Raw genomic sequence first — 27,017 nt, 5'->3', positions numbered from 1 at the left:
CCATTTTGCTGCATGGAACTTCTACTTCTCCTTACTCACTAGACTGCCTCTGATTCCTCCAGAACTAAGGTGAGGAGAGCAGGGAGGGAGAGCAGGTGAAGGGAAGAAAGATCCTCATATGCTATCTACGTTTGGTCCTCTGTGAACTTCGTAGATGTTTAATACTAGCTCATTTTCTTGTGTACTGTGTTCATGGGGTATTTGCCATCTGCACCCATTTTTACTGCTAAGAGTCTTTCTCTTGTAGTTCCTTGAGATGGGTAAGTGAAAACCTCTGAACCATATCTGGTCCAAAGGAAGTATGAATATATTTTTCCCCCAACAAAGTCTGGAAGAATGGGCGACTTCATACAGTCTTAACTCCTTCACTCTGAGATTAGAGCAGTAGTCAACCGTAGTCTCTTATCTATTAGATTTCTCAGAGTATCAAACACTAGGCCACTGTGCCCTCAAACTTTAGGATACGCAGGTACAACTCTTCAAGTGGTTTCATTGAAGCCCCTTTTCCTAGGCTTCATGTGAGAGGAAAAGCCTCCTGCATCCTCCTCTTCTCTGTGGGAGGAGAATATTCACAATACCCTGACAGTGCTCCCCCAAAGCCCTCTTTTAACATGTCTCATTCTGCCCCTAGCCTCTCCAGTGCTTTTAATAGCTGGTGATAGGTTATCAGCTAAGGTCACAAAAAGGGTCACCACGTTAGTTCCAACTTGGTGGGCCTGTATCTTATTTTGGGGTTTAGGCCAAAGGGCCTGGTTTGGGGGTTAGGCAAGGGGTCTTGCCAGAACAGAGGCAGAAAGAATCCTTTTTTGTCCACCTGTTACATTAGGGTTTTCTTTTTCAATAGCTTATTGTGCTATGTAACCACTGTTTGCTAAAGCCAGGAAAGGGATGAGGAATAACAAGGGAAAGCAGAGAGCACTGCCTAACAAGCCTGTGAGTGGAAGCAGGAGTCTCTAGGTGAGGAAACAATGGCAAAGGATGGTTTAAAAGGCCATCTAAGCTAATCATCCAAACAGAATTTTAGCCACACATGCTTCACACAGCAGTGGCTCTCATGATATCCAAGGTGAGGAGCAAATTACCAAATAAAGACCACCAAATGAGCATAAGCCACACCAAGTTATAGACCTCTAGGGTCACTGGGTCTTACCATTTTACAGGTGTTTGCAGAGGTAACCAGAGCACAACGCAGGACTGGATAAGCAACTTCACCCTCCTACTCCCTGCCCCCCCATACACACACACTTTCATGCTGCCTTTTAAACATAGGAGAAATAGGGTAATCAGGAAGATACCAAAAAAGACCTAATTGTTTGCAAAGAGACTGTGTTAAGCCAGAAATCTGAATTTAATTGGCAAGTAAACACTGGGAGAGCAGACACAAACGGGGATTTGTTGAAATTCTCCACATCACCAAAGGCTTTGCTGGGGGACATGAGCACATGGGATTAGTTGCATCTACCTAGGCACCTTTCGGGACCATTTCTAATGTCTCAGTGAAGAGAGATGTTGGACAAAACACTGCTTAACTCAGCTTCTCTGAGGACTATACTGTATTTCCAGGTCATATCTAGTGAAGCAAAAACAAACCCTTTTGTCTGTTTGTTTGTTTTTTTAATAAATTTATTTTTTATTGGTGTTCAGTTTGCCAACATATAGAATAACACCCAGTGCTCATCCCATCAAGTGCCCCCCTCAGTGCCCATCACCCAGTCACCTCCACCCCCTGCCCACCTCCCCTTCCAACACTCCTAGTTTGTTTCCCAGAAACAAACCTTTTTTTATAGGATTCCCCGAACTTCCTGGGTACCTCAGCCCAAAATAGGAGGGCAAGATTTCTCTCATCGGACCCATTTGTCCTCTTTTCCATCAAATTTGGTGGGAACTTTAAGTTATAGCCTCCATCTTCTCCAGGTGATAGGATAGTTATATAGTTTAAGTCCATCAGGCTGGGCTTTTTCTAGATGATGGAAGATTTTTTAAAAATTTGTGGGAGGCCATTTGCTTCAACGTAGATGGAACTGGAGGGTATTATGCTGGGTGAAGTAAGTCAATCAGAGAAGGACAAACATTATATGTTCTCATTCATTTGGGGAATATAAATAATAGTGAAAGGGAATATAAGGGAAGGGAGAAGAAATGTGTGGGAAATATCAGAAAGGGAGACAGAACATAAAGACTCCTAACTCTGGGAAACGAACTAGGGGTGGTGGAAGGGGAGGAGGGCGGGGGGTGGGGGGGAATGGGTGACGGGCACTGAGGGGGGCACTTGACGGGATGAGCACTGGGTGTTATTCTGTATGTAGGTAAATTGAACACCATTAAAAATAAATTTATTATTAAAAAAAAAAATTGTGGGAGGGCAGACCTGGTGGCTCAGTGGTTTAGCGCCACCTTCAGCCCAGGGCCTGATCCTGGAGACTCAGGATCAAGTCTCACATCAGGCTCCCTGCATGGAGCCTGCTTCTCCCTCTGCTTGTGTCTCTCTCTCTCTCTCTCTCTCTCTCTCTCTGTGTGTGTGTGTGTGTGTCTCATGAATAAATAAATAAAATCTTTAAAAAATATTTGTGAGACACCTGGGTGGCTCAGTCAGTTAAGCATCTGACTTTGCCTCAGGTCATGATCATGGGGTCCCGGGATTGAGGCCCCTGTCTGGTTCCCTAGTCAGTAGGGAGTTTGCTTCTCCCTCTCCTTCTGTCCCTCTCCCCTGCTTTGCTCTTTTTCTCAAATAAATAAATAAAATCTTTTAAAAAATTAAATAAAATGCTTAACCATATCTGACTTTCAGAACTACTATGTGCCTATGGATTTTACAAATGGAGTTTGAGACTCAAAGTTGCATAAGAATGCTGCCTTAGGTTGAGATCCCTAGAAGCAGAGTATGAAACGCAGGTTCATGTACATTTAGTTTATTAAGAGAGTACTCTAATGAGATAAGGAGTATGAAAACCAGGTTAGGGCAGGGATTAAAAGCTCAGCCCTGATATGGTCTCAGATGGAGTCTAGCTTTGCCAGATTCTACTAGGAAGCTATAAATTGTGCTGTAGAGTGGGTCCAACTTGAGGGAAGCAGGCTGGCTTGTTGCATTCCTGAATCAGAGAATTAATGGCAAGGGATGGAGATTGCCTAACCTCTTAGGCAAGATGGATATATTTGGCCAAGCGCTATTCTTTGAAGAAGGTGGCAGCTGTGAGCCAACAGAGCACTGTAAGGGGATCTGAGAAGGGCATATAGATGCCTTTGTTCTCAGAACCAGGTCTTCTCATGTGGTCCCACCAGTATCAACTCTGGCTAGAAGCCTGTGAGAAATGCAGATTCTTATGCTCCACTCCAAACCTGCTAAATCAGAAACTCTGGGGCGGTGGGAGTGAAGAGTATGTGATATAATGAACTTTCCAGGTGTTGCTGATAGATGCTCAAATTTGAGAATCATAGTTCTAAATGATACTGCTCTTCATCAGGAGTATCAAATACACTTGTATTTGAAGCTACAGAGTAACATAATTTGTGGGAAATGAAAATTCCATCAACTAAATTCTCAAAATGTTATGCCTATAATAACCAGCAAAAATTCACTCCCAGTCCAATGTTCTGACCATATGACTCAAGACTTAAAGAAAACAAGTGAGGGATCCCTGGGTGGCGCAGCGGTTTGGCGCCTGCCTTTGGCCCAGGGTGCGATCCTGGAGACCCCGGATCGAATCCCACGTCAGGCTCCTGGTGCATGGAGCCTGCTTCTCCCTCTGCCTATGTCTCTGCCTCTCTCTCTCTCTCTCTATGTGACTATCATAAATAAATAAAATTAAAAAAAAAAAAAAAAAAGAAAACAAGTGATACCAAAATGGACTTATTGCATAGTTATCAAGCATGTTGGAAAAATAAGGCAATAGGATAAGATATCGATTTTCAACATTTGAATACATAGTATTTCCTCAGAACCTCTAACCTTTGGATAATTGGATTCCCTTCTTACTTCTACTTATGCTACCTAATTAGCCAATTTTTCTGGCTCTGGTAACTGAAATCCACTCCTTCTAATTTTTTCACCTACCTAAAATGTAGGTGACCACTTGGTTTCTGACCAAACTGTCGTTCTTCCTAACCTTTCATTATTCTCTTCACTAAATTGATCCTCAGAGCAACAACTATTCTTTATGAACACCTTTAAAAATTACCAACTGAACATAGTTGTTGCTGTAACCCCTAGGAAAAATAGAGAATCGTCAAAATTAGAAAATTCTCAAGTTTCAAATATCAACACAAAATTCTAAAATTTTTCTTACTTAAAAAAATATTCTCAGTAAAACACTCCATTTCTCAATATTTTTTAAAGATTTATTTATTTATTCCTAAGAGACACAGAGAGAAAGAGAGGTAGAGACACAGGCAGAGGGAGAAGCAAGCTCCCCACAGGGAGCCCGATGCAGAACTCGATCCTGGATCCCAGAATCACGACCCGAGCGGAAGGCAGATGCCCCACTGCTGGCCACCCAGGCGTCCCTCCATTTCTTCATATTATTTGAACTTTTATTAAGGGAGGTTGCATGCTCCAAAATGTAATTCTTTCTAACTAAGATCAGGACCTGAGAAAATAGGGGAAATTAGCACTCTGAACTGAAAAAAAACTCTATCATATCTCACTAGTACAAATCAAATGATGCCAAAGATTTCCGTTCTTTTTTTTTAAAAGATTTTATTTATTTATTCATGAGAGACACAGAGAGAGAGAGAGGCAGAGAGACAGGCAGAGGGAGAAGCAGGCTCCATGCAGGGAGCCCGACGTGGGACTCGATCCTGCGTCTCAAGGATCACGCCCTGGGCTAAAGGCAGCACTAAACTGCTGAGCCACCCAGGCTGCCCAAGATTTCCATTCTTATTTATGTCCAAAACTACTAGTTCATCCTCTAATCAAACTCTTGGGGAGAAATCAAGATATAATTACATTCTTCATTCACAAAATACTATCAAACCTAATAGCATTCAATGCATCAGTACTACTAATTCAATAATTCAAGATTTATTATTCAGTTTAAACTTTCAAAATATAATTTGAAAAGACAGAATTCCCATCTAAGGCTGTTTTAAAAATCTAGGGTAAAATTTGAGGCATAACAGATTTTTGAGAAAAGTATTTCACAAAGTTCTAGAATCCCTTTTAAGGAGGAAGAAATTGGATTCTTTAAACTTTGAAATGTTGATAGAAACTTCAAATTTAGTGGAGAAACAAAATCCATTTTTATTTATCAATATTGTTGAAAATGTATAAAAAAGGAGATTTTTTAAATAATAAATTTATTTTTTATTGGTGTTCAATTTCCCAACATACAGTGTAACACCCAGTGCTCATCCCGTCAAGTGCCCACCTCAGTGCCTGCCACCCAGCCACCCCCACCCTCCACCCTCCTCCCCTTCCACCACCCCTAGTTCGTTTCCCAGAGTTAGGAGTCTTCCATGTTCTGTCTCCCTTAAAAAGGAGTTATTTTAATGGGAAAAATAAGTTCAATTAGAATTTTTAAGCATTCATAATTCATGAGTATTGTTATGTTTCCTCTTCATATCAAATGTAATTTCAATAAGATATATTTATCAGGGTATATTATTATATTATTATTATATTATAATAAGATATATGTGTCATTTGTATATTATTTTCTTATAGATGATTTTTAAAGAGGTATTTATTTATATATTTAGAGAGAGTGCAGGAGGAGAGGGTAGAAGGAGAAGCAGAGGGAGAGAGAGAATCTCAAGCAGACTCCTTGCTCAGCATGGAGCCTGACACACGGGGCTTGATACCTCAACCCTGAGATCACAACCGGAGTAGAAATCAAGAGATGCCTAACTAATTGAGCCACCCAGGTGCCCTGCATCTGTAAATTATAATCAGCTTGTGTCTATTCATCAATATTAACTATAGCTAAAGGGCTTTTGTTGTATTCAGAATTTGGCCTCAGTGATTTTTCAAATGTACTTTTTAATGTTCTATTTTCCTCTTTCCTATCGAATATATGAAAGCGTTAACACATCATTGTGAATAAACCTCTTTGATTGAACCCCCCAAAATAAATGCATTTTCTTAATTGCTTAATAGAAGGATTCTCATTAACACTAAATTCTGTGATTTCCATATGAGTACTTTCAGTCAAATGTGTACTAGTCTATGGTTGGGGTTTTTTGTTTTGTTTTGTTTGTAGTCTATGGTTTTTAATTAAGGGGCATTTTTTTTTTCTCTTCTTTAGAGCTCAACTTCTAGATTATAAAATGGCTCTAAACTTGACCAAGTATCTCAAAATGGAAGAAGAGTTTTTACCATGGCAGAGAGTAATTTCAGCTGTAACCTATATCATTAGCATGTTCGAAGATGATACAGAACTCTACCCTGTGATTGAGGTGATGTTAATGATATATCTTATGCAAGTAAATGTGCAGCATGAGCAGAATAGGGAGGTTTCTGAGGGAAGGAGCTTCTGAAAGACACAAAAGCACATCCGCCGGCCAAGTGAAATTAAAGGAAAGTATAATGACATGACTAGTCAAACCAAAGAGATGCTATCTCTATTTTTTTTCAACTTGAGATGTATCAGTGTTTTTGGTTTGGCGTACCACTTAATGTATTTTAGTGTTAGAATACAAGAATTAATATTTTAGTTGCAATAGACAGGATACTAACTAGATCCTATTTTTAATGGATTTATCTATGTTAAAATGAATTTATTCTTGCTAAAATATACCATTATATTTCCTTATCCCTACTGCTGTTATTTCCACATTGAGATTTTATTATAGGATAGTTATTCTAAATACTTTGCTCTGTGTTTTCTGCAGCACATTGGTAGGACACTTGCAATTTTAAGGAAATTCTGGATTCAAATCTCTAGCTCTTCTACTTACTAACTTGGACTGATGATTTTATTTATGAGTCTTCATTTCCTTTGTACAATAGGAATGTCAGCACCTCCCTGCCTGTGGCAATGGGATAGGTATAGATCATATAAAATAAACATCCTTTGTAAATCCAAAGGCAATATATGTATATTGGTTATCACTATTTTTATTTCATCAATATTTGATTAATCTTTTCAGTGCAGTATGTCCAGTGTTACTCTATTTCTTACAAATGTTAACTAAAAAGTAGAGGTTAAAAGGGACTTACCCAAAGTTTTATAAAACATTATAGAATGATCCAGGATGTTCTGTTCTTCAGGATTAAAGCAAATTTGCAATGGGATAAGAACTGAAAATGTTCCTTCCCTAAGGAGAGGCCCAAAGTTCTCTGAACTAGTAGGAGAGAAGAGTACAATGGGGGGAAACTGTAAATTATAACAAATGAGTAACTGCTGAATAGTAAATTATTACTCATTGTACATGGTTCTTTTATTTCAGGAATACTTCCAAAGTCGAGTGAAGCCCATTGCAGATCTTCTAGGATGGAATGACGTCGGAGACCACCTTACAAAGTTATTTCTTACATTTTTAAAATTAAATTTCATTTAATATTTGTTTGTGTATGTTAAAAAAGTTAAGTGCTCATTGGCCCAGCTTTGTGTGTGTTTGTTTTTTTAAGGTTGCTCCGTGCCTCCGTATTAGGGCTTGCATGCAAAATGGGAGATCAAGAAGCCTTGAACAATGCTACACAATTATTTCAGCAGTGGCTAAGTGGGACTGTAAGGTGACTGTTCACTGTGTGTTCATTTCTAGAGGACTTCAAACTTAGAAATGAAGAAATAAAATCTCTGAAGCACAATTTCTTCTTCTAGGCTTCCTGTAAATCTGAGGCTTCTGGTATATCGGTATGGAATGCAGAACTCTGGCAATGAGACTTCATGGAACTACACTCTTGATCAATACCAGAAAACTTCATTAGCTCAGGAAAAAGAAAAACTGCTGTATGGATTAGCATCAGTGAAGAACGTTACTCTCTTGTCAAGGTAAGTTTTTTTTTTTTTCACTCATATGAATGGCATTTGATGATTTATGCATCACGGTCACTTTAAGATGCTAATTAAAGTATGATACATTTCCAAGAAAATCTATTAAAATGTATTTTCCCGACAAGAAACAAAATATCCGTGTACGAGTGTAATAAGGAAATGTAATCTCCTATGAAAACATTCTGGGAGTAGGCAGGTTCTAGTGGTGAGCAGTGGTTCAACATTTTCATCCAGGGCCTGGGGTGTTTCTCTTTCTGTTCTTCCATCCTCAACATACTGGATGTCTCATAACCTCTAGAGCTCCAAATATTTTGTCTTCACACAAATACATTCAGTGAAAGAAGAACAAGAGCAAAAGAGTTCCTCCTCACAAGGCTTTGTCTTTTATGCTAAAGGTGAGTTATCTTTGCTTCCCCTCATAACCAGAACTGGATCATACTTGATCATTCTGAGTTAAATCTTTTTTTATTTTTTTAAATTTATGATAGTCACAGAGAGAGAGAGAGAGAGAGGCAGAGACATAGGCAGAGGGAGAAGCAGGCTCCATGCACCGGGAGCCCGACGTGGGATTCGATCCCGGGTCTCCAGGATCGCACCCTGGGCCAAAGGCAGGCGCCAAACCGCTGCGCCACCCAGGGATCCCGATCATTCTGAGTTAAACTCTAGATCTACCACTTGATCATTTGCCAGCTAGGAGGAACTTGAATTCTTTTGACTGATTTGGGCCATCATCATAGTCTGAGGCTAGGGTAGGCGCCTACCTACTTTCCTAGGATCAGGGATACATTGATCCAAGCCCAGAACAAAGTTGGTTTCTGTCAGCGGAGAAAGAGTCTGTGCCACAATATGCACAGAAAACACAAAATACATTTATATTCCACTTGGAAAGTCGCTTGAAGTGCAGCTATGAATCCTCAACCACTTCACCGATGCTCCAAATCAACTAGCATCTGCCTTAATTCAGTTCTGGTTTCTGAGTTACTTACTGCATTCCCTTAACTAACACTTATGATGTCCTGTCTATGTGTAGGTATATAAATTGTGAGAATAAAACTGAATAAGTCATGATATCTATCCTTGAGAAATGTAGAGCTCATGAGAGGCAGAATTTAAATTAGGAAATTACAATGCAATAGCCAGTTTGTAAGGACTACTGGAAGCAGTTTGTATTCACCCGGCAAAGCCAACAATACTCCTTTATCATCTTGCGTCAAGGTAGATGTCAGTTCTCCTGCTCTCTGCCTTAAAATAGTCTACCAAGAACTTGATCATTTTGCCATTCCATAAAACATCGTATTGATCTATTATTTTGATGGCAGCGTGCTGATTATCGGATGAGAAAATTAGCAAATGCTTACTTGTCTTACTAAGACTCTTGGGAATTAGAGAATGAATGATAAGTTACACAAAAATTCAGGACTATCACTAAAGTGCAGTTTCTGGAAGTTCAATGGTCTAGAGTACGTTGAGATATTTCTGTAGGTACAGACACAGCATAGAGTTAATAAAAATCTATTGACTTGGTCACTTAATTTATCTTTGACTTCTTTGTATTAGACTATAATTATAGCTAACTAATCTAACCATATAGTTTACATTAGAAGTTTATTTCTTATAATCTGGGGGAAGAACAAATAAGATGTAATTGTTATCTTTTAGAAAATAAAAGTATAAGTACTTTCCCTTAATTTAATCTTTTTTTTTTAGTTAAGTGGGATAAAGGTGAGTGAAGTGCTTCTATTCAATAAATTCAATTAATTTTTTAAAGTTAATAGTTAACGTTTTGAATTGTTTTTCTATTTGTCTTTTCTTAGATATTTAGATTTGCTCAAGGACCCAAACCTTATTAAAAGTCAGGATGTGTTTACAGTCATCCGATATATCTCATATAACAGCTATGGAAAGACTATGGCCTGGAATTGGATTCAGCTCAACTGGGAATATCTAGTTAACAGGTAGGATAATTAGACAATGGTTTTTTTGTTCTCTTTGTTTGATATCATCTACAGGTTCTTTCTTTTTTCTCTCTGCTGTACTTTCTCTGCCATCTATACAATATCTGGAATGGCATATTATTAGAAGTAAAGGATCATGGTATTTTACTGCTCAGGAAGCAATTTACTAGTTAATTTTAGGCCTAATTCCTTCTCTGGAAATTATTGTTTCCATCTGATCTACAGAGTCTTGAAATCTGGAAAGATGCCTAAATTGCATTATTTTTAGTTTGGTTAAAACAAGTTAATATGATTCTTCCTGTTGTGTTAGCACCTGGTATAATGCCAGGCACTTATTTAATTTCAATATTTAATGAAAACTAAGTAAGTTTCTGGACTTGGGTTCAAACTAGAGCCTTATATCTTACTGAGTTTATATGGATGATAACTTTTATTTCCCTTGACCAGATAATTATACTTTAGGTATTATAGGGACCTATATTTCCCAGGCAATAGAGACAAGAGAGGAGCAAATCAAACTAAACAGATGGTTTCCCAAATTCCTTATTTCTTCACCCTCATTTAGAAGAAATGTTGCTATTCTTGGTCCCAATCCTCCAAATTTAGTGCTTAGTCTCATTAAAAATTTTTTGACAGAATATCAAATAGAATATAGATTATATATCCCAAATAGATGTGTAAATATTGACCAAAAGACCTTTACTGTCTGTAATCCCCACAATGGGTAATAGCCCCTGTCATCCCTTCCTAATCTCTCCTGTTTTCCCATCAGCACTGCCTCATTGATAATGGCTGCCTTATCAGAAGTACTAACCATGAAGATAACTTTTATTTCTGTTTTCTTTTCTACCCCACAATTCACCAGGCTGCCATTAGGTTCTTTCACATTTCTCATCCTTCTGATATCCAGATTATATCTGTAGCTTTCAACTAAAATACCCAACATTTTGCTTATTTGTGATAAATTTTTGCCTTTTCTGTTCTTGCAGTGATTGAATGTAACTGCTTATCCATCTCTATGAAAATTGACTGGCACGTGTGTATGTGAGTGTGTGTGTGCACATGTGATACTTTGTCCATCTCTTTTTAACTGTTTCAGTGAAATTCATGACTTAGAATTATAAATCTACTTATTAGAATTAGAATTATAAATCTACTTATTGAAAACACGTTATCTGGAGGTAACACTTCATGTTATGAAAGCTAGTACCTTTCATTTGCTTAATATATGCCTAGTGACATGTACTGAGTATTTTGTTTTAATCAAAAAGACTATAAGTCTTTCATTTTTTTTTGGTACATGCTACAGGGAACCTATGCAGATGAAGAAGAATGCTTACTTTTGAATTATTGAAAAAAGATAAGTAAATAATGTTCCATTTTGTAGAATAAAATGGCCATTCCCTTATTGTTTATTAAATAAAGTACTTTTCAAGGCCTTTTTTTAATAGTTCTGGTATGATTTATTTCAAATAATACATTTTTCATTTTAAAAAATTAGTTCATTTATCATACCTGTTAAAAATTAAGAATTCGAAAAAACAGGTGTTACTTTGTAATAAAAGTCATAAACACCTGGCCTTAAAATAAATTTATTAGACCTAATCCTGAATTTTTTTCAAAAAAATAATAAATTGATAAACCATTTCCAGTGCTAGTTCTAAAACCCTTGCCCAAGGCTTTTAATATTTCTTCATAGTCTAATGACCTAATTCTCTTGAGGTATTATTTTACATAGCCTCAAACATAAAATTATATTACAACCACATGTGGCACACAAAAATAATGCTCAATATTAATTATGGTTAGTTTGAATAACTAGAATTTCCCCACTAAAATTGGATAGGATGAATTAAACAAAAATGAGCAAGCTTTGTACAAAAATTTCCAAACTCTTGAATATTTCCCAGAACTCAGAATGAGTGATTTTCCTGCCTATGTTCCTGAACAATTTATTGTCATCCTAAAATAAGTAAGCTGCTTTTTTATAAAGGGTTTTGTCATGTCATTTTTATGACAACTGATGGCCACACTACTATTGCCCTTTCTAGTTCGAGATTTACTCAAAAAATTCCAAAGATACTTCTGCAATTAGTCTTTGCTTTTGTTTATTCCGCTAAAGTCTTAGATGAAACTGTGAAGGTAAATGAACTCAAGTCAGTTGTGTTGTGTGCTATTTTTTAAATATTTAAGATAAATTTTTTTTAATTTTATTTATTCATAAGAGAGACAGAGAGAGACAGGCAGAGACACAAGCAGAGGGAGAAGCAGGTTCCATGTTTTGGAGCCTGATGTGGGACTTGATCCAGGGACTTCAGGATCACACCCTGGGCCAAAGGAAAGCACTAAACCTCTGAGCCACCCAGAGATCCCTTAAGATAAATTCTTATTTTAAAAGTAATTAATATGATAAATTTACAGCATGTTTCCCTCTAAATGCTATACTTCATATGATACTGGTTTATTGGGATAAACATATTTTGTTCTTACATTTTTAGTATTTATACAAGTAGTTTCAGTCTTAATTCAATCTGTTCATTGCTAGTTCCCCAAAATATCCTTTAATTTGTAATCACTAAGAACAAAACAGAAGAGGAATATTATAATTATAGAAGGTCACTGAGAAAAATTGTTTTCTTACCTCTAATTAACAGACTTTCTTTGAATCTACAGAATATCAATATAGCAACTTAATGTGATTTCCTTTTTTAAATCCCTATTTTCATATTATAAAATAGGTAAGTATTTCTTGCACAAAATACAGATAAGCAAAAATAAGGACACAAAAATCACCTGTAATTCTACCACCTAGAAATAACCCTTGTCATACTACTGTTTTCTTGAGACATTTTTCTATGGCTGTTTATTTATAGAAATGGAATCATATAATACACATGGTTTTATAACCTGATTTTCTCCCTATATCATCCTCTATTGTGGATGTCTTTTCAAGTCTTTAAGTATGCTTCTTCAATTTATCTTTAATGTTCAATCATATTTCAGTGTGGAGATACATTAGTTTATTTAGCCAATCTCTATCTGTTGGATAATAAAACTGTTCCAGATCTTCTGATGAATGTTGTAGAATGGTCACCCAGAAAAAGATTTACTGTTAACTTTGCCCATTTTTCCAATCCTTGCTAATATTTAGGGCTGTCCTTAGAAATATTCTTGCTGACAAAAGACCTATATGTGTGTGAGACAGGAAACTATCAAAATTCTAGGGAAGGACACAAGCAGCAAGCTCTTTGACCTTGGTCGCAGCAATTTCTTACTAGACACATCGTCAGGGGCAAGGGAAACAAAAGCAAAAATGAACTATTGGGACTTTATCAAGATAAAAAGCTTTTCTGCACAATGAAGGAAACAATCAACAAAACTAAAAGGCAGCCTACTGAATGAGAGAGGATATTTTCAAATAATATCTGATAAAGAGCTAGTATCCAAATTCTATAAAGAACTTATCAAACTCAACACCCAAAAAAACAAATAATCCAGTTAAGAAATGGCCAAAAGACATGAATAGACATTTTTCCAAAGAAGACATACAAACAGCCAACAGACACATGAAAAGGTGATCAGCATTACTCAACATCAGGGAAATACAAATCAAAACCATGATGAGATACCACCTCACACCTGTCAGAATGGCAAAAATTAACAACACAGGAGAAAACAGGTGTTGGTGAGGATGCGGTGAAAGGGGAACCCTCTTGCACTGTTGGCAGGAATGCAAACTGGTGCAGCCAATCTGGAGAATAGTATGGCAGTTCCTCAGAAAGCTAAAAATAGAACTACCCTATGACCCAGGAATTCTATCACTAGGTATTTACCCAAAGGATACAAAAATACACATTCGAAGGAGTACATGCACCCCAATGTATAGAAGCATTATCAATAAAAACCAAACTATGGAGAGAGCCCAAATGTCTATCAACTGATGAATGGATAAAGAAGAGGTGGTGTGTGTATATACGGATGGACGGATGAACATTCAAGAGGGGAAAAAGAGAGAGAGGGAAACAAATCATGAGAGACTCTTAATTATAGAGAAGCAATCAAGGGCTGATGGAGGTGGGAGGCGGATGGAATAGACGGTTGATGGGTATTAAGGAGAGCACTTGTTATGATGAGCACTGGATATTATATATAAATGATGAACCACTGAACTCTTTTCCTGAAGTAATACTGAACTTTGTCAATTGACTAGAATTTAAATTATGGAAAAATAGAAAATTCCTTGGTAATTGAGTATATAAAAACTGATATCTCATTTTAAATTATAATCCTTTCATCCAGTAAATATTGTGTAACATCTACTATGAGCTAAACACTGTGCTTGGCATTGAAGATATGATAGTAGAAATAGACCTGGCTCTCTGTCCTCTTGGAGCTTAGGGTCTGGTAATGGAGACTGATATTAATAAAAGAATCACACAAATACATGTACACTTAAAACTGTAATAACTATAAATAGAAGAGGTTCTGGTCACACTGAAAGAGTGTAAAAGGGAAACTGACCAAGTCAAGAGAATTTGGACATTAAGGGCTTGTTGAGCTGAATTCTAAAGGAAGAGCAGGAGAGAATTAGGTGAACAGGAGGTGAAGCATTCCTGATACCTTCTATCAGAAAAGAGAAAAGTAAGGGCCAACATCTGCAGGGTCAGGTTAAGATTTGGGCTATTGTATTAAGAGCAATGCTAAGTCACTAAAGGGTTTTAATTAAGAAAGTAAAATGATTGATTTTACTTTGAAAAGAAAGCTGTGGTGGTAAAGCATAGATGTAGATGGGGGCCAAAGTGAATTTGAGAAAAGCAGTTAGAGAACTATTGGAGCAGTCTGAGCAGAAGATAGTGGTAGATTGGACTCTGGATAGAATAATGATGTTAGAGAGATAAGGACAACATTTAGAGCTTGGTGAATTAGAAATAGGACAGAGGTGAGGTAATAAGGATAATGCCTAGATTTCTGAAAAGATAAGGAGAAGAAGAACAATGGGTTTAGTTTGCTATTTATGATGCCTTTGAGTCTCTTTTTGAGATATTGAAGTGGAGATTGTTTCAAGGAAGTTATTATCCCTTGTCAAATGCTACTTAAGATTTGAGTAAATCCAAGACCGAAAAATGCCCATTAGATTTATCGGCACAAAAGCTATTGGTAACTCTAGAAAGAGCTTTTCAGTGGAGTGAAAGTGGCCGAACCTAAATTGAAGCAAATTAATAAATCAATCAATGAAGAAGATATGAAATATACAGAAATCTCTTGAAAAGTTTGACTATGATTGTGAAGGTGAAAGAAAGGATATCGAGATGCCAGATCAAGGAAGATTTTTTTCTTCTTTTATGTGGAAGATAGTTTATATATGTTTAATATGTTTTACAGCTGAAGAGAAAGACCCAGAAATTTAATACGTAAGACATAAAAGGTTCTTTTAAAAGTAGAATTTTTAAGAATGGGAGAAACTGGAGCAATGCACAGATGATAGAAGAAAAACAGGCATCTTTGTATGTTTGTAAACTAAAAGATGTAGGAGTTACTATGTGTTTTCTCTGTGAATTAGAAGATAAGGTCATCTTTGTTGCAGAGGGAGGGAAGTAGAAGAATGTCTGGAGGTTGGAAGAGAGTGAAAACACTTGAAAAAAGTAATTCAAAGAATGAGAGAAGGGTAATGAGACTAGGGTAATGTAAGAGGACTGTCAACGTTTAAGACGGATGTTCATGAATTTATAGTGAAACATTTTAGAAAAAGTTGAGAGACCTCCCTTGGCAGATATAGTGGAAATGGGCAGTTGATTTCATCACAAGCTGGAGTTTTGCTAGAAACAAACTATTAAACTATCAGGGAGTTTAGGACCTAGAAAAAAATGTTATTGAAAGTGGTAAACCATGGACTATAAATTACAGAAGGAAATAAGTGCAAGAAAAGGAAGAGCTGATGGTCCAGGAGAAAGTAGAGATAGGCATGGTCAATGGTCCAGTAATCCAGTCAGAGAATAGTCATAGTGAAAACTAAAGGTAAATTTTATCATGGAGGATGCATAAATGAATAGTGTACCTATGGATGACCACAAGATATGATCATAGAAAATTGTTGGCCAAGGTAAAGAAAAATCATTGGGAATGAGAATGTCAAGAAACTAAGGAGCTATGATGTTATATTTATCATCGATGTGGACCTTGAAATCACAGCTTGAGTAGAGAGGAAGACTAGAAGTCAGGTGTCAAAGTGTATCATAAATTAGGTGAGGGGAAGGAGTAACTAGAAAGAACAGACATCTTTTTAAAAAGTGGAGAAATAAAGGTCTGGAATCCACAGTGGGGAGCGTGAGCATACAACTTCTTTTCTGATCTGGTTCTATGAAGGATGTGGGAAAATAAACGTTCTCCAAATGAGAAGTAATATTTCCTGGAAAAGGATAGTTCCAGAAGGCTAGGTGGAAGGGATCAAGAGATTGGGAAATCTCAGAGTCTGTCAGGAGCAAGGAAGTACAGCATATACATTATCGGGACAATGTTGAGAATAGATGGCTCAGTCTTATTTTGGGATGACTGATAACATTAAGGGAAATTGCTTACCTTAGACTTCTGTGACATGAAAGATGAAAGATATAGTGGAATAAAATTCAGTGGTATCTGTGATAAGAGTGAACACTGGACCTAGTCCACTGAAAATCAGTGTTAATTATTAGATACATGTCATGTTTTGTTCCCATTGGTATATTTTCTCTTTATGTTTCTTCTGCAAACTGCTGATTCATTTCTTTCATAATTTCACATTGGCATATTTTTCCCTTTTACCAATTTGTAAGTGTTCTTTGTATAGTGAAAATATTTCCTCTTTTCACAACAAAAAAAAATTTTGCCTTAATTTTATGAGTTTTTAGTATAAAAAATGTAAAGATATGTACAACAAACTTTATTAGCTTTTATCTCCATGGCGTCTGTGATTGTTACGTGATAATTTTTTTTAAAGATTTTATTTCTCTGAGAGAGAGAGCAGGAGAGGGTGAGGGGCAGAAGGAGGAACAGGCTCCCTGCTAAGCAGGCAGCCCAATATGGGGCTCCATCCGGGAACTCCGAGATCATGACCAGAGGCAGATGCTTAATGGACTGAGCCACCCAGGCCCCCCTGTTATGTGATAATTACTAAATGTAGAATTTCTTCTATTGTTTGCTTACCTGTCTGTATAGCGATACATTTTCTTTTATTCTTCACCAGTATTCCACTGATTCAAAGTTAATACATAATTCTTGTGGTTTTTCTCACACAGTGATTGATTGCGATGAGATGTTTATCTGTATCACAATTTTTTGTATTACGGTCTGTAAGGAAATTTCTGATTCTTGCTCTTTAAGAAAAAAAAGTACAACAGAGACAGGAATAGAGTATCATCTCTAAAATCCTATATTTGCACTTAGCTTCAAGTGTCTGCGTAGCCTGAGTAATACAGATCATATAAGCTATTTATTCTTTTTTCAAAAAGCTTTATTAGCTACTTGCCTATTCTATTAGTCTGTATCAGCCTATATGACTGAGCTTCTCAGCTGTATGGGAAACACAGAAATGCAGCAGCTTAAAGGACATACATAATTATTTCTCACTCATGTTAGGCTCCTGAAGTGAGCACTCTAAGTTGTTAAAAGGTTCTGCCCCAGGAGGCCTACCTTATCTTGTCGGTGTGATTGAAGCTTGGAAGAAGGGGGAAAAAACCCAAGAAGTCCAAGGCAAACAATTTTCCTTGACTTAAGCAAGGAGCCAGAGGTTGAACGTGGTGGAGCTTCTGCTCCTGTTCCACTGATAAGAACTGAGCTGCCGGTCTGCACTTACCTGTGAGGGAGGCTGAGAGATGTTATCTCTGTCTGGGTTCTCACATGTGCAGGATAAAAGAACAGATCATTGGATGGGAATCCAACCAGCAGTTGACCACATCTGGGATGATGTTGTGGCCCTGTCTACAAAAAGACTGAAAGATGTGCTAAGAAATGTTCTTGAATAGGAATTTTAAATGAGGGGACATCTGGGTGATTCAGTGGTTGAGCGTCAGCCTTTGGCTCAGGTCCTGATCCCGGGGGTCCTGGGATCGAGGCCCATAGAGGCCCACATCCGGCTCCCTGCATGGAGCCTGCTTCTCCCTCTGCCTGTGTCTCTGCCTCTCTCTTTCTCTCTGTGTCTCTTATGAATAAATAAATAAAATCTTTAAAACTAAAAAAAGAAATTTTAAATGAAATGTGTTTACTTACTGTGTTTTGCTTACTTTGAAAATGACTTTTATTAAAAATCCACAAAATCCAAGATTTAAAGTTCTAGGCACTTATATTCCCTTTTACTTCCTTAAATTTTTCTTCAGATACACAATCAATGACAGAAATCTTGGCAGGATTGTCACAATAGCAGAACCATTCAACACTGAACTACAGCTGTGGCAGGTATGAAGTTAAATTCCTCTATACTCATCTAGGAAGAACAGGATTACAATTTTTTTTTCTTTTTTTAAATAGAAATGGCATTTTCTCTATTTAGTTCTCAGACAAGGAGAAAGAAATAATTCTTATATCAAATTAAATGTATACCTATTTTTTTCTAAACTGAAAAAATTCAATTAACTAAGAAACAAAGTGTAAAAGTTGAGAAAGCTGAGGCCTTGAGAGGCTTAGAAGGCTACATGAGACCTTTTGACTTTACCAAAGCATGGATAGTAAATGTGACCTGAAATAGGATGGTCAAGATTTGATTCCTTCCAAAATTCACTGTTTTGGAATTTAAAGACTTTTCAGTTTCAAATATCTCAGTTCCCAGAGGGGAAAATGTTTATGGATGTTGGAAAATTGAGATTGTATGAATTTTCAATATCTGTATATTATATATTGGAATGTTAACATTCTGTGTGTTAAGAACCAAAAAAAACTTTTATTTGTGTAAGTAGCAAACAATACTATGATTGGGGGAGGATTTTGGAAGGAAGACAAATGATAGAACCAAGGTAACAGAGAGGTTATTGTGAGTCCTTAATAAGGGAACTGAAAGTATATTAAAATGTTCTGGACTCCTGAAGTGAAAGATAAGCCAAGCCAGCATTTGACAGACTGGGTTTTCCAGGGAACACCCCGGGGAACGCACAAAGTAGAGAAGCAGCAGAATCACAGAGGGGCACACCAGCCACCGATGTGCTGCTCTCCTTCCCCAGGATGGGAGAGCCTCTTTTGACCTGACGTGCTGCCAACAGTCCAAAAGCCATGGGTAATGATTGCCAATCGAAGAGACAGGCTCAGTCCAAATGATGCACCAAGACATGTGCAATGATAGTGAATTTCCAGGGAAGAAGGAAACAAATCCAGCCTGTAAATAAAAGCCTTGAAAACTAATGGGGCTTAAAATGACTTTCTTAATTATTTCCCTCTCTTTTCTAGATGGAGAGCTTTTTCAAAAGATATCCAGATGCTGGAGCAGGAGAAAAACCCAGGGAACAAGTGCTGGAAACAGTGAAGAACAATATCGAGTGGTTAAGACAAAATAGGAACACGATAAGACAGTGGTTTTTGGATTTACCTAAGAATGGCTAATGTGTCCAAATGTCATATTTTGGTTTTGTGAATCTGTTATATTTGGTGGCCAAATTTACAAGTACTATGGAGGGAGTCTTATACACAGATACTGCTTTTGCTAAGTAGTGTGTTTATATGGTTTGCAAAGCTTTTAAATTGTTCTTTGTTTATGAAGGAAGATACTAATAGAGTAGTTAATGTACTCAGGGATTTTTTTCTAAGTGTACTTCATTGGAGATTCTTCGCAAACTGAAGAGAATTTAATAGCCATTTTAATGTCTTTAAATATCATTCTTTATATCTTAAATCTGTGAAAATAGAACAATTTGGTCTTAGCTTTACATTTTTAGTACCAAAGAAACACTACTTAATCTTCTCTCTTGATTGATTTTTAAAGTTTAAATACCAGTACTTGAGGGACCTAAATTACCATCTTAATCTTTATTTTATTATTCAGAATTACACATACCTAATATCATTGTATTCACATGTGTCCTATTCCTTTAAATCCTACCACAGTAACCCAGGTTTAAATTTTACTCAAATAAATTAGCCAAAGAAATGGCTATTGCCTTCACTATAAAATCAACAAGAGAACTCTCCTCTCCTTTTTAAAATAAATCTGAATGATTAACTTGAAAAAAAAAATGTTGTGTTCCAGTGTCACTTGACTCTCGAATAATAATGACTGCAGCATTCCCTAAATAATTTAGCATGAGGCAAATACAATTCAAGAACCTAGCTTTTTTCATGCTTGGGACTCTGTCGTCCTGCTCCATTCCCTACAAAGCTCCTTCAAACATGCTATGAAATTAGAGGGAAGACGGTGCTTAACTTTGCTCCATGGATTTTAGAGAAAAAAAGCTAAATAATTGGAAACTGGTCAGGAAAGAGAGAAGGCTGATTATTCCATAAAACTAAATGGAATTAGAATTTAGCTTTGATCTAACCTAGCAATCTAAGTGTGAAAATGAGGAAACCCATGTATATCTCCAGCATGACTCTGCATATCTGAGGCTATATCTTCTCATAGATAACTTTTATGTACAAACCCTTAGATCCTAATCCATACAAAATAGCACTGATCAAATTCATATTCGTGACTTGATTAAAGGTATCAATTTTGTAACAGCCAGCGGCAAGAATATGTTTACTATGGCACTTGATGCCTAGTAGATCCACAATGTAAGTCCAATTGAAAAGAAGGTAAATGACTGTATTTGAGTCTGCTATATCTAGAAAATCTAAATTTATCTAGAATCTTCAGAAGTATAAAATAAGATTGATTTAATGATAATTAAAGCACACGAAAACAATCAAAATCTTAGCTTTGACTTTATTTACATAATAATGGGCCTTAATTAAACTACTGCTATTTCTTAATTATTGCTTCTCAATCTGCACAGCTAAACTGACAAATTCAAAGGTGGGGGGTGGGGTAGAGAAGATTTAAAAAAAAAAAAGGAATTTCCATACCAGAACTTTAAAAATATTATTTTAAATTGCTTCGGAAGAAAAAATACATTAACAATATAAATCATCAGGAAAGCCCCACTATCCTCATGGTTGATCCTCCTGCTTTATGTAATAATTTTTTTAAAGAAAAATATAAGTTTAAGGAATAAATCCATTCCAACTTGCCTACAAGTCATTCTGTTTCATTCCCTTTTAAGCCTAAAATGGAGAATGAATTGTTTAGTTCTCTTTACTCCACGTGAAAAGGAGCTATGCCCACTCTGTCATAATAACTTCAGTAGCCCATCAGGCCCTTCTCAAACAGCATCTGGTTTTTAAAAGGCTGAAGACCGAAAGACAGATCTATGCCAAGAACAATTTACTACTCTGCTTGCTTGGTTTGTCCTGATTTTCACAAGGGAGGAAAATTAGTATGTTGTTTCCAAAATTAAACCGCAGTAAACCATCAACTTAAAAAAATTAACTGGAAGAAATGATCAGCAAGGTCATGTAGCAAGGAGCAGGGTCTGTGTTATTGCCTTGGACCTAGGAAGTCTACTCCTGTATTCCAGATCATTGTTATGCACCCACATAAATATAAAGTAGCAGTTCAAATAATAAACTATGAACGTAAAAGTGACAGGTGGGGAAAGTCTGGGAAGCAGAGATATACAACTGAGTTGAAGGCACTGGTATTCCTATAGTTTACCCTCCATGTTAGTAAAGAATTAGTCCAAAAAAAGATAAATATAATGTGGGAACAAAAATTTAGAATAGTAATTCTCAAAGGAAATTGAGAATAAGGAGGGACCAGACGGCAGGGGCTTTCTGAAACATTAGCAAATAATAACAATAATAATAGCAAACTTTTTTATTTAACCAAGCACTGTTCTAAACACTAGCACTCCACATATGTTAATTTCTATATTTACATTTACAAAAACCCTATGAGGTAGGTACTGTTAATATCCTATTTTACAGATGGAGAAACTGAAACAGAGAGGTTACAAAACTTGCTCAAGCCATAAAGTAGTGTCTGGCACCAGCCAGGATTTTGAACCTAGGCAGTTTATCACTAGATCTGTGTTCTTAACCACAGTGTTAGAATAGAAACGTGCTTTAAAATTGGAGTGATTGATCTGATGGAGTAAGTGGGTGATGGGCAGTAAGGAGGGCACGTGATATAATGAGTACTGGAGTTATATGCATCTGGTGAATCACTGAACTCTACCTCTGAAACAAATAATACACCATATGTTAATTAATTGAATTTAAATAAATTTAAAAAATTAAAAATTAAAAAATTAGACTGGAGTGATCTGGATTGAATCTCAACTACTTGTTAGCCAAGTACCTTTAATCTCTGTTGCTCAGTTTTCTCATCTATAAAGGGGGGACAAAAATAATAACTACCTCAATGGGTTGCTGTGAAAATGAAATGCAAGAATGCAGGTCAAGTCTCAATGGATGGGAAATAATAATCATCGAATAAACATTAGATGCTTTTATTGTCATAATTATGGTTTCTCCTAGTCCCCACTATTACATTAGTTTGGACAACACTGTAAACGTGGGTTCAAGAAAAACCAAACCTAAGCAAGTGAAGGCACTAAGGGGAGGTGATGTGTCAGACTAGGGTATTGTTCACAAATAGCTCCTGCCCCTCCCTGGGGAGGGTCCCATTATCTCGCCCCACTGAAGTGTAGCAGGGGCATGTGACTGACTTTGGCTGGTGAAATATGAGTAAAAGTGATGTATGCTGATTTGAGTCAGAAATGTCCAAAGTCAGCATGTTTGCCATGCCTTCTGTTTTTCTTCTGCCACTAGATCCAGCAATGTTCCAGATAAAGGTGGCTCTGTGGGTCTGAATTCCAGAATGAAAACAACATGGAGTAGAATGTAGCCTGCACACAGTGCACCTGCACTGTGAGTGAGAAACACCCTCTGTTACAGTGAACCACTGAGATTTTGAGGTTGTCTGTACCTCAGCATATTCTAGCCTAATCTGTCTTGTACCAAACTAATGTGGTACTCTAGCAGAGTTATTTTTCCAGTTCTCTTGCCTTAAATTATATGGAATTTAAATAAGTCAGTGCCCTTAAATAAGGTTTTATTGAAACATGAGTACAGGCACTCATTTACATATTAATTATGGCTGTGCTGAGTGGTTGCCAGCAGAGATCTTATGGTCCTCAAAGCCTAAAATAGTTACCTCTTGGATCCTTTACAGAAAAAGTTTGCAGACCCCTGCTAGATCTTATCTTTACTTCTTACCTCACTTTTCATTCAATGCTTTCCCCTTCCTCCCCCTTCTTCCATACTCCAACCCAAGGTTTCTCAACATCGGCACTTTTTGACTTTTGGAGTCTGTTAATCCTTTGCTGTGGAGGGCAATCCTCCACACGGTAGAATGTTTAGCAGCATCCCTGGTCTTTATCCTCTATCTTTTATCCTTTATCCTCTTTATCTTGCCAGTAGTGTCTCCCCCCAACCCCAGATGTCTCTAGACATGGCCAAGTGTCCTGGAGGAGGCCAAATCTCCCCAGTTGAGGATCACTGCCTATTAAACTTGTGAAGAGATACCATGGACATTATTTAGCCAATGTAAGTGACAGGTGAGGAGAGTATAGAAATCCAAAGACCCTTGAAAGGAAAAAGAAGTTTGAGGTAAGGAATGATAATGAAAAGAAGGCTGAACAAAGTACTCATTCATTCATATATTTGTTCAGATAACTAATATTTAAAAAATATCTATTATATGGCTGCCTGGATGGCTTACTCAGTTAAGTGTCCAACTCTTGATTTTGGCTCAGGTCATGATCTCTGCCCCTCATGGGGCTCTGTGCTGGGTGTGGAACATGCTTAAGATTCTCTCTCCCTCTTCCTCTGCCCCTCCCCTCTCTCTCTCTCTCCTCCTCTCTTTCTCTCTAAAAAAGGAGAAGAAATGAAGGAAAGAAGGAAGGAAAGAAAAGAAAGAAGAAAAAAAGAAAAAGAAAGAAAGAAAGAAGAAAGAAAGAAAGAAAGAAAGAAAGAAAGAAAGAAAGAAAGAAAGAAAGAAAGGAGAAAGAAGAAAGAAAGAAAGAAAGAGAGAGAGAGAGAGAAAGAGAGAGAAAGAAAGATAGAAAGAAAGAAGAAAAGAAAAGGAAAGAAAGAAATCTATTATATGACAAACCTGTTGACCTAGATTTGGGAATGGATTTAGAACATAGGTGAGGGGCACCTGGGCAGCTCAGTCAGATAAACTGGCCCTTGATCTCAATTTCAGGTCTTGATCTCAGGGTTGTGAAATCAAGCCCCCCACGTTTGGTGCCTTGCTGGGCATGGAATCTACTTTAAAAAAAAAAAAAAAAAAAAAGACAGGGACACCTTAGTGGCTCAGCAGTTGAGAATCTGCCTTCAGCTCAGGGTGTGATCCTGTGGTCCCCGCATGGAGCCTGCTTTTCCCCCTCTGTCTCTGCCTCTCTCTCTCTCTCTGTCTTTGATGAATAAATAAATAAAATCCTTTTTAAAAAAAAATAAAAAGAAGACAACTGGAAGAAATAATAGAGCAGGGTGAAAAACATGGGGCAAGGAGAATGTGGGAAGTGACTGACTAACTTCAGCAAATGATAATACTTTGACCTGATACTCCAGTGGAAAGCATTTAAATACTATTTTCCACTTACATGAATAAAACATGTATTTCCTAATGGTAATTTAGATCGTCGGATCTAGATTGTATTTGACAATGTGCTAGACGTTGTCCATTGTCACCGTGCCTCCATTTCTTCCATCTTCTCTGTCCCCATCCTCCTGTATTGCCAAGCTGGGATGCCAAAAATTGCACTTCCCTGGCTTCCAGATTATTTAAGTTCTGCCAATGATAAGCACTTCTATGAGACTTGAAAGGAAAAGAGAGAAGAGAGGCTGTTCTTCCTTTCCAGGAGAACACAGGGGAAAGCAGTTTCTGGGGTAGATGTGAATTGATAGTTTCTGAACTCATGTCCCTGTGTATTTGCCATCTCTGAAGTGCAGGGAAGCTCTGAAGAGACAGTCATTGTTTCCTCACTTCTGGGTGATACTAGCAGCTTTGATCTCTGGATCAGAAAGGTGATGACATGCAAACCTGAAACTTCTGCAGAAGACTGGCACTAACCAGGCAGCCCCGGTGGCACAGTGGTTTAGCATGCCGGCAGCCCGGGGCGTGATCCTGGAGACCTGGGATCGAGTCCCACATCAGGCTCCCTGCATGGAGCCTGCTTCTCCCTCTGCCTGTGTCTCTGCCTCTCTCTCTCTCTCTGCCTCTGAATAAGTTAAAAAAAAAAAAAAAAGACTGGCACTAACCCTCTCACTTTATTCCTCCTCGCCTTTTAATGATGTATAAGTGCCTAATTTCATGTATTTGATATTTTTTCTGCTTGGAATATCTAGTCTTTTCTGAACTGACCCTTGAGTGATACAAAGTGTAACTACAGATTTTGTTTGGGTTTATATTTCCATTGTACTCACTGCTCCTTTTCCTGCCATTGTCCTTAGCACATAAAAAGCTCCAAGCTGGGTCCTTTGCTTGGCACAGACTGGATTGACCCTCAGAGAGTCTACTTTCAGCCTTATGAGTTTTACAGTATAGGAGAAATCATGATAGGGAGCATTTGAGTCAGATTCGTATCTGTAATAAAGGAGAAAAAAAAGCTGGAGTGGTGTGTTTCCCTTTTGTGTTGGGATACATAAGCACACTAGAATGCATCACTGATAAACCATCAAACTTGACTTCCTCAATTCCTCAAATGTTAAACAAGAGTTACCAAATGATATAGCAGTTCCACTATCAACAATATACCCAAGAGAATTGAAAATATAAGTCCACACAAAAACTGATACATGAATATTCAAAGAATCATTCATAATAACCAAAAAGTGGAAATAATCTAAATGTCCATCAACTGATGAATGGGTAAACAAAAAGTAGTATAACCATACTTTATTTTTTATTCATTTATTTTTTTTAATTTTATTTATTTATTCATGAGAGACACAGAGAGAGAGAGAGGCAGAGCCACAGGTAGAGGGAGAAGTGGGCTCCATGCAGGGAGCCTGATGTGGGGACCCGATCCCGGGACTCCAAGATCATGCCCTGGGCCAAAGGCAGGTGCTAAACCACTGAGCCATCCAGGGATCCCAAAACCATACTTTAAAGGGAAATGAAATAATATGACATGTACCTTAACATGGATGAGACTTGAAAACACTGTGCTGAGAGAAGCTAGTCACAAAAAGCCTCACATTGTACAACTCTATTTTCATGAAATGTCCTAATTAGGCAAATCTGTAGAGACAGAGAGTAGATAAGTGGTTGCCAGGGGCTCAGGAAGAGGATATGGGGACTTCTTGCTAATGCTTTCTTTTGAGATGATGAGAATGTTCTAAAATTAGACAATGCTGAGGTACCTAGCTGGCTCATTCAGTAGAGCATATGTGACTTACTTTCAGGGTTATGAGTTCAAGCCCCATGTCGGGTGTGGTTCCTACTCAAAATGAAAAAATAAAATAAAACAAAACAAAATAATGATTATGGTCGCACAAGTCTGAATATACTGAAAACCACGGAATTTTTTTTTTTTAAAACCACGGAATTGTAATAGTACTTTAAAAAGTTGAATTTTATGATCTATGACATATCTCAATAAACCTATTACAAAAAATTTGTGTTTCCTTTTTGGAGTCTCACTAAACCAAATCACAGAATAGTACTGGTTCATGAGAAAGCCTTATATTCTCTGCAATAGAGAGTGGAAATTTAGTGGCATAAGCACTAAGTGCTTAAGAAGTTGTTCTCCTTAAATTTTTTCTACTTCCAGATTCAATAATTTGCATTATTAATTCCACGAGATCCTTATATTTTTATTCAAAGATTGTTTCGTAAGTTGCATTTTTCATCATCAGAATTCCATGTGATCTTGACAGAACTAAAAATCATAGTGCCTCATTTCCTGTACCTCCCACCCTTCCTACCATGGTGTCCCACCCCCATGATGCTCAGGAGTGATCACTTGACCCAAGCAGAGCAAATTAACACGTTCTGGGGTTATGATACATGAATATTAGAGAAGTCCTCTTTCTGCTGGGGTTGCTGAGATAGAAGATTCCTGGGCCA

At 37.3% G+C, this 27,017-nt stretch overlaps 1 protein-coding gene and 1 long non-coding RNA gene across 5 annotated transcripts in view; one reads left to right on the top strand and one right to left on the bottom strand.

Moving 5' to 3' along the window:
• The window catches only part of LOC111093578, a 43,872-nt gene extending 24,357 nt beyond the window's left edge, over nt 1-19,515 (bottom strand). For 2 of the 4 annotated variants that reach the window (XR_005382642.1, XR_005382644.1), the window contains exon 1: nt 17,066-18,018. This is a non-coding gene — a long non-coding RNA (uncharacterized LOC111093578). Of the gene's footprint in view, nt 1-17,065; nt 18,019-18,127 lie in introns of those variants that run through there. The other 2 variants (XR_005382645.1, XR_005382643.1) reach the window with 2 other exon arrangements.
• ENPEP (glutamyl aminopeptidase) overlaps nt 1-21,076 on the top strand; it is an 86,709-nt gene extending 65,633 nt beyond the window's left edge. The window contains exons 14-20 of the mRNA XM_038581899.1: nt 6,240-6,390; nt 7,384-7,457; nt 7,565-7,669; nt 7,758-7,928; nt 9,746-9,886; nt 18,235-18,313; nt 19,295-21,076. Coding sequence (XP_038437827.1) covers nt 6,240-6,390; nt 7,384-7,457; nt 7,565-7,669; nt 7,758-7,928; nt 9,746-9,886; nt 18,235-18,313; nt 19,295-19,447 — 874 coding nt within the window. The 3' untranslated portion in view covers nt 19,448-21,076. The remainder of the gene's footprint in view (nt 1-6,239; nt 6,391-7,383; nt 7,458-7,564; nt 7,670-7,757; nt 7,929-9,745; nt 9,887-18,234; nt 18,314-19,294) is intronic.
• The last annotated feature ends 5,941 nt before the right edge of the window (nt 21,077-27,017 follow it).

The sequence above is a fragment of the Canis lupus genome, chromosome 32, assembly GCF_011100685.1.
Source record: "Canis lupus familiaris isolate Mischka breed German Shepherd chromosome 32, alternate assembly UU_Cfam_GSD_1.0, whole genome shotgun sequence".
Classification (NCBI taxonomy): domain Eukaryota; kingdom Metazoa; phylum Chordata; class Mammalia; order Carnivora; family Canidae; genus Canis; species Canis lupus.
The sequence above is the reverse complement of the archived record's forward strand: the minus strand, read 5'-3'. Positions and strand labels throughout refer to the sequence as shown.